Source organism: Trachemys scripta, chromosome 4 (assembly GCF_013100865.1).
Source record: "Trachemys scripta elegans isolate TJP31775 chromosome 4, CAS_Tse_1.0, whole genome shotgun sequence".
Lineage (NCBI taxonomy): Eukaryota > Metazoa > Chordata > Testudines > Emydidae > Trachemys > Trachemys scripta.
Genome location: NC_048301.1, coordinates 98,323,078 through 98,337,022, shown reverse-complemented (window position 1 = coordinate 98,337,022; position 13,945 = coordinate 98,323,078). Strand labels below are relative to the sequence as shown.

General features: G+C 41.7%; 1 protein-coding gene across 9 annotated transcripts in view; it reads right to left on the bottom strand.

The window, feature by feature from the left end:
* DENND2B (DENN domain containing 2B) overlaps positions 1 to 13,945 on the bottom strand; it is a 291,401-nt gene that overhangs the window by 40,583 nt on the left and 236,873 nt on the right. For all 9 annotated transcript variants that reach the window (XM_034770079.1, XM_034770078.1, XM_034770082.1 and 6 more), the window contains 3 exons: positions 13,241 to 13,318; positions 8,563 to 8,703; positions 5,331 to 5,479 (listed from right to left, as the gene is read on the bottom strand). In XM_034770079.1, the coding sequence (XP_034625970.1) occupies positions 5,331 to 5,479; positions 8,563 to 8,703; positions 13,241 to 13,318 (368 nt within the window). The remainder of the gene's footprint in view (positions 1 to 5,330; positions 5,480 to 8,562; positions 8,704 to 13,240; positions 13,319 to 13,945) is intronic.

Here is a 13,945-nt window from a genome sequence, read left to right as displayed (position 1 = left end):
GCCCAGGCTTCCCGCGAATTAAATGTTCGCGGGAAGCAGGGGAGGGGGCGGAGACTTTGGGGAGGGGGCGGAGTTGGGGCGGGGCTGGGGGCGGGGCCAGGGCCCCGTGGAGTGTCCTCCTTTTGGAGGCACAAAATATGGTAACCCTACCTGACTCTCAGTCCAAGGCCTTATCCCCACTACCTCTGGCTCATTTTTTGAGTACTTAAAAGTTGCACAAAATAAAGTAACAGGGAAAATCTTTGCTTTGTAATGGGTGGAGTGGCACAGCTGTGAGGGCATCAATTCCCCTAGCAACAACAGTCAATGGATCTGTCCATCCTCATTAATGTGGCAGCCACCCAAATTCTTAGGTCTTCATGGGGAGCCGGTCACTTACTAAGGTTATCTGGGTCTATCTCACTCAATAAATCGCCTGTCATTGCAAGGCCCTTGGGCATTGGTGCACCTCGGTCCCTTCTGTTTTCTGCCTGTGGCATATAACAGTTTAGTCTCCCAAGGGCTGTAACACTTTGGCTTAGTGAGCAGGTGGTGGGTGATGTTTAGTGAGCTGTAATGGACTGGAGGTCAGTCTAGATCAGGAGTAGGCAACCTGTGGCATGCAAGCTGATTTTTAGTGGCACTCACACTGCCTGGGTCCTGGCCACCCGTCTGGGGGGCTCTGCATTTTAATTTAATTTTAAATGAAGCGTCTTAAACATTTTAAAAACCTTATTTACTTTACATACACAAATAGTTTAGTTATATACACCTCTACCCCGATATAACGCTGTCCTCGGAAGCCAAAAAAATCTTATCGCGTTACGTTGAACTTGCTTTGATCCACGGGAGTGCGCAGCCCCGCCCCCCCCCAGAGCGCTGCTTTACCACGTTATATCCGAATTCGTGTTATATTGGGTCGGTTATATCAGGGTAAGAGGTGTATTATAGACTTATAGAGACCTTCTAAAAACGTTAAAATGTATTACTGGCTCGTGAAACCTTAAATTAGAGTGAATAAATGAAGACTCAGCGCACCACTTCTGAAAGATTGCCGACCCCTGGTCTAGATAATCTGGTGGTCCCCTCTGGCCTTAAATTCTATGACTCTAATATATGCCAAAAACCCAAAATCAGGTATAACACAAAACCAACAATCCATAACAAAACAGGGAGCACGGATTGCATTTTGACCAGTAATTTACATAGACAGAGTTACTGCTAGGCTTGTGTGGGACAGAGGTAAATATAAATCCAAACAACATTGAAAGGGTCTTTTTCATTTCTAATTTCTGTTTGGCCATGTCCTCCCGGCTCTGCATGAAATATGTCCAGGGGTGAAATTAATATTAAATTCTTACCAGTACGGGGGCCCGGTTCCGGGGCCCCAGAAGGGGCGGGGCCTTGAGCGGAAGGGGTGGGCGGGGTCAGCCTCCAACAGCCAGCCCATCTGCGCTGCCTGGCCCGCACCACCTGAGGCTCCAGTGGTGATTTAAAAGGGCCCGGGGCTCCGGCCACTGCTGCAGTAGTGGTAGGCCCTTTTAAAATGCTGGCCCCCGGAGCAGCTGCCCCTTCCCCCCCACCCTCCACCGCAGGGCCGACGACGGGGGATGAGGAAGGGGAAGTGACGTTGCTGCAGCAGCACTTTCACGTCGGCTGCGTAAGGGCCGGTACCAGCTTCTTATCAGTACACCACATCGGCCCACTTTCACCCCTGAATATGCCAAAAGGAAACACAGCAGCTTTTTATCCAGTGAAAATCTATGTAAGGCACGGCTCTCTTTTCCCCTCTGTGTTGTGGGGCTCATGGGATTGAGGGGGCCTTCGTGTAACAGCCATAACATGCCACATACAAGGAGGCTGAGCTTTCATTGGAAATTCCAGACTAAACCTGTAGATTTCTTGCAATCCGTGCAAAATCTGGTTGCTCCACCAGTTCTTAGCTATGCCAGCACTGACAGCATGGATGTCTTCCATGCCAAGCTACCACTGGCTCCCTCAGAGGAGACTTCAGTGGTAGTATGCAGAGGTATTTTTCCACATTTGTTAGGCCAGTCTTCCAGAAAAAGCATGCTACAGAGAGGCTGCTTCCCAGCATGGATCAGCATTCACATCACCCTCCTGTCAGTACCCGGCCCAAGATGGGGAAGCTAATGATCCAAGCAGCGGATCAAATTCAGTGATAAATCCTGGTCATGTGCCATGTGAGGCATGTTTTGCATATGCTAAGAACAATCTCCACCCCCCATAATTAGGTCATGCCTCCATCAAACGCCTCCCTGTTGTGGATTTAGTGCTCAATCCTGCAAGGTGCACCTGAAGTCAATGGGTTGAGGGTTCTCAGCGGCTTGCAGGATCAGGTCCATACTGCATAAGGGTCCTGGGGAGCTACAGAATGGTGACAGTACTTCACTGAACCTTGTACCCTCTATTTGCTCCAGTGCTATTCTGTGCAAATTGTGCTCCCCCCGCAGCATTATGTAATGGAGAGGGCCATGGGCCGTGTCATTCTGAGAAGTACGAGTGCAGTGGTGCATATGGGGGTCCACTAATATTGTTATATAACCAGCAAAACAAAATTGTTTAGTGACAATATAATTAATTGTACTGTAGAGAAACAGCCAGAAGGAACATAAAATACATTTTCAAAGCCACCTGCCACTGATATCAATGATGCGACTGACAGCCTTTGAAAAGAATGGAGAAACCCTGTATTAACGAAACAATCTTCACCATGGGTTTCCAAGAAATTAAATCATTCTGAATGGTCATTCAGACTAAGGGTTACCGACAGGACGAGTGATCTAATAAAATCTTCATGTTGTTTTAGACAGCAAGACATACCGCTAAGGAAGGCATGTTATAACCTGAAAAGGGTCCACAGCTTTAAGAAATTATCCCCCAAAGGTTGTAAAGCTTTGACTATGCAAAGTATTTTTGCTATTATATACACTGGCGACCACTAAGTGCAGCTATTATTCCTGGCAATCATTCAGAGAAGGACAGGACTGATAAAGCACTTAGCAGAGTTTTGGGCTAGATCCATCTGTCTTTTCAACCACCGGTACATTCCTTTAGATCCTTTTAAGGGATTCTGGATGTTCCTGAGTGTAATAAATGGAGGTCTTTATTTTTATTTGCCATTTTTTATTATTTAGCATGCTATGGTTGCAAATATCTCGCTTAAAATGTTTACATGTGTGTGCATTGATCACACTTGCATCTAATAAAAGGCTGGATTGGGCCTTATTCCGGTGGGAGACAATGGGAGAGGAAGGTACAAGACATCCCCTCTGTCTTGCAGGGCCTATGTAAGAGCCATGCCCAATTGCCATCCCTGAGCTTGGGGAGCACAGGGACTGCTCCCTCCCTATCATCTTTGGGGAGCGCATGCCCCAAAGGAGGCAGGGAGGAGGTAGGACAGGTGCAAGATATGCCCCTGAAGAGGTGTGGCAGGGAGCACCACTCATGGACTGTGCCCAAATGGTACAGTTGAACCTTAAGCAAAACCTCTGCAAGGAAATGGATTCAGAGTTTGTATAGGCACCTGGGGAAAATATCTCAACCAGCTGCTAGGGGCAATATTAATCTTCTGGTTCTATGAACTGTACATGTACCTGAGTCAACAGAAAGACAGACATAGGGCACTTAGTGACAGTATAAGAGGAAGCTTGGTCTGTTGCACCCTTCGGGGGGCAAGGAGCACTGGAGTTCAAATCCTAGTGCTATCGGAGACTTTCTTTATGGCCTTGAACAAGTCATTCAATCTCTCTGGACCTCACTTCCCTCCTCTGTAAAATAGGGCTAACAATATTTATCTGCCTCACTGCATTTTTATGAAAATCAACTAATGTTTGTACAATGCTTTGAAGGTGCTAAGTAAAAAGTATTGTCACTATTATTAAAGTTTGGGGTATTTTTCTAATCTAAGCATCTTTGCTATATTTTACCCCACAACGAGAATGTTTGTGTCATTCCACTCTGCACTGGAATTTAAGGAGCATATTCACATAATAGCAAAGTAATACAATTTTTTTTTAATGTTCCATAGATCCTTTCATTCCAAAAGTACTCCATAAATGATGTGCAAAGATCATTGCTGAAATGCACCCACGTCTGGGGTGGAGGATAGCAGTCCAACCGATTACCAGCGCACAACACAGAGAAAGAAAATTTTGGCTCAGGACATTGTGGCAAACCTCTTCACATACAAATAAGTGTCATAGATTTTTAATGTCCAAATGACATGACCTTGTTTTTAACAATCTCCTTTGAAAGGTCTCTTGAGACAGTAAGCTGGGCAGCACTTTACATAAGAAGGAACAGATGAATTGATCTTAATGGAATTTGAACCTTTGTTTTCAAAGAATCTAGATTTAAGGCTCATTCTTACACCACTAAACTAGACCAACACAGCAAAGTCCTCAACTAACCCAGGTGTTAAAAATCCAGGTGTCACTGTAACTATTTGTTAATCTACTGGTAAGGCAGTTTGATATATCCCTATGTGTATGAGAGTCAGGGTATATCTTTAAGAAACATCCAATTCTCACAGCACTAACCTAATGGAAGTTCTGCACGCCTAGCCATGACAGAATATACAGCTGAGCTCACTTCTGGTCTAGTGACTATACATGGACACTGGGAGACAGGAGACCTAGGTTCTACCCTAACTGCTTCTGACTCATTCTGTAACTTTTGGCAAATGTCCACTGATTTTGGGTGCCTCAATTTCTGGACTCCTCTTAAGGTTACTAAGGCCTGATATTTAGAGCTCCCATTGACTGCAGGTGCCTGTGCTCATTGTATCTGAAAATCAGGCCTGACAGGTCTCAAGTTGGGTACTCAAACTTAGTGAACGCATGAAAATTTGAGCTTCAATTGACACTGTGCCTCAGTTTCTCCATTGTAAAATGATGATGTTACCAATCTTTGTAAAGAGCTTGGAGATCTAGGGATGAAAAATAACTATGTAAGTGCAAAGTGTTGTTTAATTAGGGCCTTCCCCCCTGCTTGAGCCAAGCACAAGGGCAGGACTGTGCTCTTATGATTTTAGAGATTGCTCACGGATAGGTAAATGTTTTTATCCCCATTTTACAGATGGGAAAACTGAGACAGAGACAAGTTAAGTGTCTTGCAGCTAGTAACAGAGCTGGTTCTATTCGCCAACTGCAAGCTACAAATAATTTCCACTAGAATCAGCAGGAATTATTTTAGTGGCTCATCTCATGTCTGTGGAGGGAGAATCTTGACTTCCAGCAATCTCCTCCTCCATCTCTGAATGCCCTTTGTATCATTAGACAATGCTGGCTCCAACAATATGTTATAGTTAAAGTTCCTTTGCCACTTACTTGAGCTTATCTGCTATGAAGATCACGCGTCGCTCCAGCAGAAGGGAAGCAAAGATCCTGATGATCTGTCGTACGCTGAGGCACTTGAAAAGACATTCAAAGTCCACGTGTTCCAGACGTGAGTCCATTGGACGCCGAAGCTCTATCACCTGAATGCATTCAAAGAAATGTAAGTTAGTTTAACTGGTCAGGCTTCACTAGCTCTTCAGATGCCTTTCACCCATGCATAGGCCACTTGGCACTAAATGCCTTGTTCCCTGTGCTGAGGAGATAGGGGACTTTCACTCACACTCTCTCCTTTGCAGAGAGACTAAAAGGAGATGCACGCTCCAGAGCAGCATTCTATTGCACACCTCCTCACCAGGTTATGCTTGCAAATCTTATCTGCCTCCCAGAAAGAAACTCTCCGTACATTAAATCAGCCCTCATTTGCTAGGATGAAATAGTCCTGCTTTATAAACATCCACTTTGAAAATGGGCAGCTTGACTGTGTCAGCAGCATACAGCAAAAAACGGAATCTGTAACTTTTTCTGGGGAGTCAGGATCATGGCTTGAATGGCAACATCTGACAAGTTCCACTCTGTCCTTGTTTCCATGCTGCACCCATCCCCTGGCATCTGAGCTCCTTTCCTCAGATTTATTAGGTTGATTTCTTCACCTAAGATTTTAACCTGTGGGATTGCATGATCCCTTTAACATCCAGTCCTGTGTGAGCCAGGTTTAGGCTGGGACTTCAAAGATGGTGGACAGAAAAACAAAGAAGGGTAAAAAATACATAGAGTGCAAAGGAGGGAGAGAAAGAGATAGAAGGGCAGGGCAGCAGCTGATGATCTACTGACATTTGGAGGAACTAGGGTAAACTCACTGGAAATGGACAGCTGCAAAATACTGCACATGACCAGACTTTACCAAAAAAGACCCCAACTCCTTATACTCTACATAATATAGGTATTATTTTTTGTCAGATTAAGGCCTGGTTGAAACCTCAGCGAACACATCCCCAGGACCATAATAATCTCTTATACTACCCATCCTCCTGTGTGTCTTAAAGCCAACGCCAATGTATTGGTAGAAAGTATTTTTATGCTTTCATACCTACATTTCCAGATTCCATTAACATTATGGTATTGGTTTAAAACTGAATTAGCCCTTATGAAATTGCTCCAAAATAACACTGCAGTTAGCAGCAGAGTGCAGGAGAGTGGAAACAAAATGGATTGATAGCAGTTCTTTTGTGACACCATTGTGCTCAGGGACAGGATAGGAACAGTCAGAAGAAAATCACTGTCACATCCATATTGTGTAGAGTCACATCTTGTGATTAGATTTTTTTTAAGAAACCCAAAATATGCAAACAAATATTCTCCCACTGTAACACCAAATATCCACCACCCTACCACTGCTGCAAAAATCAGCAAACATACCATTGTTGAGTGATTGTGTTTTCCTGACTGATACTACCAATGGGGTAAATGCTAGCTCCCATTGCTTTAAGTTTCATAAAGGTGACCAGTATTAAGAATTAAAACATTTCTCAGCATGGTGATTGAAGGCTTGTTACGTCATGTTAATGTGCCAAATCATTGGGAACTAGTTACTAAGGGCTAATCTACACTGGCAACGGGCTTGTGTAGTCGCGGCACTACGCGGGAGTGTTCTCTCCCAGCGCTCTAAAAAACCCACCTCTATGAGGGGAGTAGCTCCCAGCGCTGGGAGCACAGCTCCTAGCATGGGTGCACTGTCTACACTGGCACTTTACAGCGCTGAAACTTGCTGCACTCAGAGGGGTGTTTTTTCACACCCCCGAGTGAGAAAGTTGCAGCGCTGTAAAGTGCCAGTGTAGACAAGCCTTTAGTTTTCCAACACTATAATCTTGCTGTAGGATGCATTGCAAGTCACAACAGTTTTTAGAAACAGTGGAAGGGCCAAATTCTGTTCTCAAGTAAGCCAGTGCAATTTCACCTAAATCAATGGGATTGCACTTGTGTAACTGAGAACAAAGCTGAGCCTAATTAAAGTCTTTTTGATCTGCTGTCTGCTTTACTGTACTTGTTTGTTTCCATGTATTAAGGTTGCATGGAAGGGATCTGGCGCATGAGCTAAACAGAGCCAGTTATCAAATACATTAGCATCTAGAAAGCACCATGAAATCTTGCCTTTATTCCTAAAGTCAGCCCCTCAGAATTCCTTATGCTTTCCACAGTATGAGGATTGAAGACTTCAAATGTGCCTTACAGGGCACTTTTACAAGGAACCCTTTTTGTTTCAGCCCAAAAGACATTATGGTGCAAACTGTAACACCACTGAAGTTACTGGCTTTAGGTCACTAGAAAATGTGATCCGATGTAAAAATTAAAAATAGGCAGAGAACTTGACAGTAAAATAGAATTCGAAGAAGAAAATCACCTTCTTTTTTCTGCGCCATTCATTCAGACAAATTCTATTCTCCATAATTCTACAGTTAGTCCATCCAAATAAATGAATGGAGTTATTATGGATTTATACCAGGAGTACACAGCAGAATTTGAAGTTAAAAATGACTTTTTAATCAACATACTAACATTGATAGTCTCTAGTAGCCCACATAATCTACAATACTAGGTTTCTATTGGACTTTTACATCTTGCATTTTTAACTGGGTTTCTGTAATGAACACACACACACACACACTTTAAAAATCCATAAGATGTTTTATAGAGCCTGCTGTTCCAAATATAGGCCATTGCTTTGGGGGTCAGGTAAATGACTATTTTTTTCAAAACACTGATGTTTAAAAAACTGTCACCAAATGCTGCTGGTAAATTCTTTAGCCAATTCCATATCTCTGAACAATGACGCTTGTAATAACTTCTAAGTTCCTGATCTGGTGGTATACAGTCATAATGGAAAACACACTATGGATGACTTCTAGCTTGCTAATATTGCAATAAAGTTCAGCCACATCATAACTCTTCTGTTAAATACACAAGAACTTGGAGTATGTTGGAATTTTTTTTTATTATTAAACTTCCAGAGAACCAACAAACATATTAAAATAACTACCTCTTCAGAAAACTGTTTATAATAATCAAAGGGAATTATTGTTAATAGTAATTATGCTGCTGTTTTCCAGAACCCTCCCATGACATTTCATGATTCCCCCATCTTCAGCTTTCTTTCTTTGGCTTCTTTTTATTATTTGTGGAGTAGGGGTTTTGGGTTTTGGGTTTAAGGTTTGCAGTAGCCTTTTACCTCATTTCCAGCTCCAGGCAGAAAAGTCTTGACTTTGATTGTCTTTCCAGGTGCAGGAAAAGGAGACTCCATCAGACTCCTCATAAATGGATAAACCAAGGCAGCAGAGATGCCCCTTCTCCTTTCAACCTCATCCAGGATCTGATCCATCACAGTCCGATGTGAAAGAGAGAACATATCAGAACAACAACAACATAAATTTCTAAAGCATCTTCTGTCCCAAACATGTACCAGACTACATGCCTAATTCTCCCCTTATGTGCATGTGTTCAATACCATTAATGTCACAACAGAATCACAGGGGTTGCAGGAGTGTAACTGAAGGCTGAATATGTAGAGAAATCGAGATCATTTCATCTATTGATAAAATGCAGCCACCTTTGGGATGGAGCACAGAAGGCATTCTGTGCCAGCCACACTTCAAAGCAGTTTTTAGAAAAGTAAGGAAAGAATAATTTATCCACTGGTAACTGTAGGGAGACTTCACAAGGCAAAATGTGATTGGTAGAATTGGACTTTGGCCAGGACATCAGGATTGACATCTTTGCTTTTAGGAAAAGTGAAACAGGATTCTGTGACCGCAGGACCTCAGTTTAACATATTCAGATTGGGCATACAGCGTTTTCTGCTTCAGATTCTGAAATGAGGAGACAGTGATCGCTTCACAATCCCTATGTTCAAAACAGCTGATCCTGAGTGGGTTTTGTGAAGCGTGCCCTACTCTTTACATTGGATGTCTGTACTAATGTCATTTTCCATTTGCCATGACACAGAATAGACAATTTAGCTGTATACTGAATAGATGGAACTCAGATAGATTCAGAGGATTTTTTTTTTCTTCTTCTTCTTCTCCTCATTTTATTCACACAGGCCAACATAAATTAGACCATAGCAAAGTTTTCCCATATTAAATAGAACGTGCTGCTGATAAACCTAAAGAAGAGGGGAAAGCCAGCTTTAAAGCAGTTAGTGGTTTGACCTGGAAGACTGATCTTTTAACCACTACTCATGAGCAATGGGCCACGCAATAGTTAGTCTGCCAAAGCCAGGCACTTTCCCTTGTTGCTGTTGGAAATGCTTTCCATTGAAACAGAATGTGAAAAGATACTTAACTATGAGCTGGAGAGTTACAATAATAGCTAAATGACACCAAAAGCCATCAAAGGCACTAACTGGAGCGCTGACTCCCCGCCCTCTCTGCAACAGTAATGGTGCGCGTCTAACAAATACTGAGTACTTGCAGCTCCCATTGAAGTCAAGGAGAGTGGGGGGTGATCATAAAAGTTTATATTAATTTCGTTCTTAAGGTAACTTGCTTGGGTGACAACCGCTCACACCAGATTAGAGAGGCTCCTTACTGAAGGCCAGCCCAGTGGCTAATTAGTATTGACGTAATACTATTCCTTCTGTTCCCTTGGCTACATCTACACTTAAACCGCTAGAGCGGCACAGTTGTAGCCCTTCTGTGTAGACACTCACTACAGCAATGGGAGATGTTCTCCCATTGCTGTAGATAATCCACCTCCCTGAAAGATGGTAACTAGGTGACGGAAGAATTCGTCTGCTGACCTAGCACTGTCTACACTAGGGGTTAGGTTGCCTTAACTACGTTGTTCAGAGGCATGGATTTTTCACATCCCAGAACAACATCCCTGGGTCAACTTAACTTTTTAGTGTAGACCCAGCATTAGTATCTCCTAGGCAAGCCTTTGTGTTGTTGCCAACACTGGTCTCCTTTTTTGTAGGTGCTAAGTGATTCTTTACGTTGTTGACATTATATGCTAAATATAAATTAAATAAATCACATACTTTTAAATTAGATACAGTCAATTGAAAGCGGTTGGGAGGAGCGACTGTGTCATGTTATGGGTTTGGACAATGTCTATTCTAGTGGGGCACTGACCCTGACTGTCAGCACAATACAAATAATATATTTTTAAAATAAAGAAAGTTTGGACAAAGACATCTCATGAGTCTAAAAATGGGCAAAAATATCTGCCAAGACCATGACTGCATGCACTGGCTGAGTTTGGAAGTGAGGAAATCTGTGGTTCTCAAATCTGTCTTTAAGTAGATATCGCTACAGTGCACAAAGAGGACTCCAAGGGGAATTAAAATAATGCAGATAATCAAAAACAAAGGGCTTTTTCTGCTTCTCAGCTAAGTAATGTACAAGGTTTAATATCTCAGTAGTCTCTCCCGTCACGTTTTTATATGAAGGCTGCAGTTTCCTGTTTTGTCTACTTATGTTAAGTGTACCATCATGATAACTTTCCTTCTTCCCATTAGTTTTACCAATCGGGGCACCTTGGTTTCGCTTTTACAAACTAGGAAAAAAAGGGATGTTCTCACTGTCTCTTAAGAATTTTAATCTGCACCAGGAACAAATCTGTTCTACAAACTGACTCTTCTTTTTTTCATTTAAGAGCTGATTCAGGGCTATAGTACTCCGTCTTGCCAGGTGCTGAATACCTTCAATTCAAACTCACATTAGTGGGAGTTGAGTCTGTAATCTTCAACTAAGACTAGTTATTTCTGTGTGAACCAGACGCAATGGCCCAGTGATCACATTAGCAGGAAGAAGTGAATAGCTCTTTCCTAACAGTGGGCCAGGCCTATAAATTCAATGGGAGTTCTACCCACACCAGGAATAAATAAGAACTTCTGGATTAGGCCAAATGTCCCTAATGTCACCAGTGTATGCCTTCTTCCTTTCCATGATCATCTGGGAATCACTTCCATTGAAGCCAATGGAATTCTACCAGTGTAAAACTAGTACAAGTGAGAAAAAACAACAGACCCTTACTACAATTTAACTATATGACTGATAAGGAGGAAACTGACATTTGGGGTAAACTTTTCAGCCAGCCACTAAGTGAGCACATTAATGATATGCAAGCTTGCATAAATGAAATTATTTGCATATGTCAATCAGGTAATTTCATATTTGACTAACTACTTTGCATCAAATGCTCATTCACATGAGCAAATGCAAGGTTTGGGCACAAATGTGCCAACAGAATTTTTGCAATTCTGGCCCATCTCTGGTATTTTCTGGCATAAACTCTCCACTCTGTGGACCTGTGCACACTTCATGTCTTCATCTTGACTGATATTTTTGACTAGTGTGCTGGCAGCAAGGTATTGTAATGTTCAATTTTGTAATATCTGCTTCATCTTTTCCCCTACAAAAACCTCAGAGAACTAGGCCACCGTCAAAGTTAGATAGCAACAGCAAAGAGAAGGAAGTGTGTCATGACATATCTCTGTATCATTAGCTTCCACAAGCTTTTTGTTACCTCTATTCACCATGTTCCAGCATGGTGTTTCTGCATCAGTTGCAATCATCTTTATTTAGACACCAGTTATGTCAAGAGGCTATTGGAACAACCCTTTGATTTGACCTTTTATATGATGTCATAAATAGGACTGGTATTAACTACTTTCATCTGATTTTTTAAAGCTTGATTCATGTTAATCGAAGTTTTATCTTGCAAAGCTCAAAATATGCTTATATGGAAGATAACATTCTGTATGATTAGATCACGTGAATTATATAAAATGTCATGAATTTATCAAATCCAAAAACTAACCTCACAATCAAAAACTAGCCAACTGTATTCAGTAAATTAATTAATTAAATAATTATTAGTTTGGTCTTAAATTCTGTAAAACTCCCTTTGGTCTGACTGCCAAAGTGATACATTCCTTGCGAACAGACACATCGTTTACTTAACACTGTATTTACATATGAGCTGAAAGGTCTAAATTGTGTGACATGCTACCAGGAATTGTATAAAAGGGGGAAAAAAGGTATTCACTCAGAGTCTGAAATATCATTGTCCTCTCACAAATCACACTAAAATCCTGGTTGGTACGGCTCTATCACAATTAAATGCTCACTGAAGTTGCACAGGACGTGCCCTTGGATGTTCGAGGCACTCCGTTGGCAGCAGCCTGGACATTTCAAACTCTAATTAAGCAAGAAAAATATTTTTGACTGCTTTGTTTTATTTGAACATCCTTTTGTTGACTGTAAAAAGAATGTTTATGGTACTGGAGTACACTCTGAGTCAGCTGCTTCTTTGACTATCAAATGCCTCAGCCTTACTTCAGTGTTTAATCAGCCTGAATAAGCTGTTTATTGTCTTGCAACTTCTGTACTAGGAACTTTATTCCTTAAGTAAACCAGATCAAAGTATGATGCAACTTTGGTGTCACATTTGTTCCTTCTAATTAGATTATTATTGTTAACACAACTTCTTGTGATGGAAATATCCCACTACAACAGAATCCGCTTATGGAATAATCTTGATTCTTGACCTCATTACTGCAGTGGGGGAGTACTGGCGTAAAAGTGGTATTGGCCCATCATTTCAAACATGCATGCCAAGAATTACAGGTCAGCAGAGAATAGTTTTAGAAAACAATGGAAAAAAGCCTCAGGCAGCCAATACATACGAACACCCAGATGTTTTTCAAATCAAGATTTGCTTCAGACACAGAAGCAATAAGACATTCTTTGATGTACCCAATAATAATGAAATGTCTAAATGTAAAATACTGTTGCTGCCCATCAAATTAAAAAGTTCTGTGTGTTTGGTTCATTAATATAGACATTTCTCAGTGAGTAATCAAATTAAGTGAAATATTGGGGGGAAGGGAAAAGGAAACTTACCTTGGAAAATAAGTCAAAGCAACCCAGCCGGCTGATGACACAATATACTTCAGGTAGACGTGGACCTTTTCCACTTGGCTGATAACAATGAAAGAGAGACTGAAATTACTTTTTAATTTTGAGCCACAAGAAAATACACTTATATAGCACAATGGCTTGGCTAGTGTGCTAAATCTTTTGCTATCCATTTCTCCATCAAAATAGTAACTCTTGAAAAAGCATGATATTCCTTCCATAAGGCAGGAAAGTAAAAGGCATCAAGAATGCTTATCCACTTTGGAAATCACAACGCATCGGAGCTGTTCTCCGATATCATGCCAACTTGCAGCCATACAGCACAGTTACAAATGGCTGTAACCGCGTCTCAGCAATTGCTCTCTTTTATTCCTTGAGGCAATAGGAAAAGTGGGGCTGCACAGGGGGCTGGGTATCTGCTGGAAAGGATGAGAATGGGAAGGCTAAGGGAAGGTTTAATGGTCATTTTTGTTTCCAATCACACCACAATGGTCAAAGACTGCTTAACTCAAGACTAGTATGCTCAGAGAGCGAAACAAAGACGTGCACGACCTAAATCCCAATAGGGTTTTCACCTAGATCCTCCACATTAGTTGGGAGCTACTTATTTACACATGTAAAAAACGTGCAAAACTTGAATAATCTAAACGGTTAAAAGTGAAAGTCATGCTTGACATACAAAAACAAATG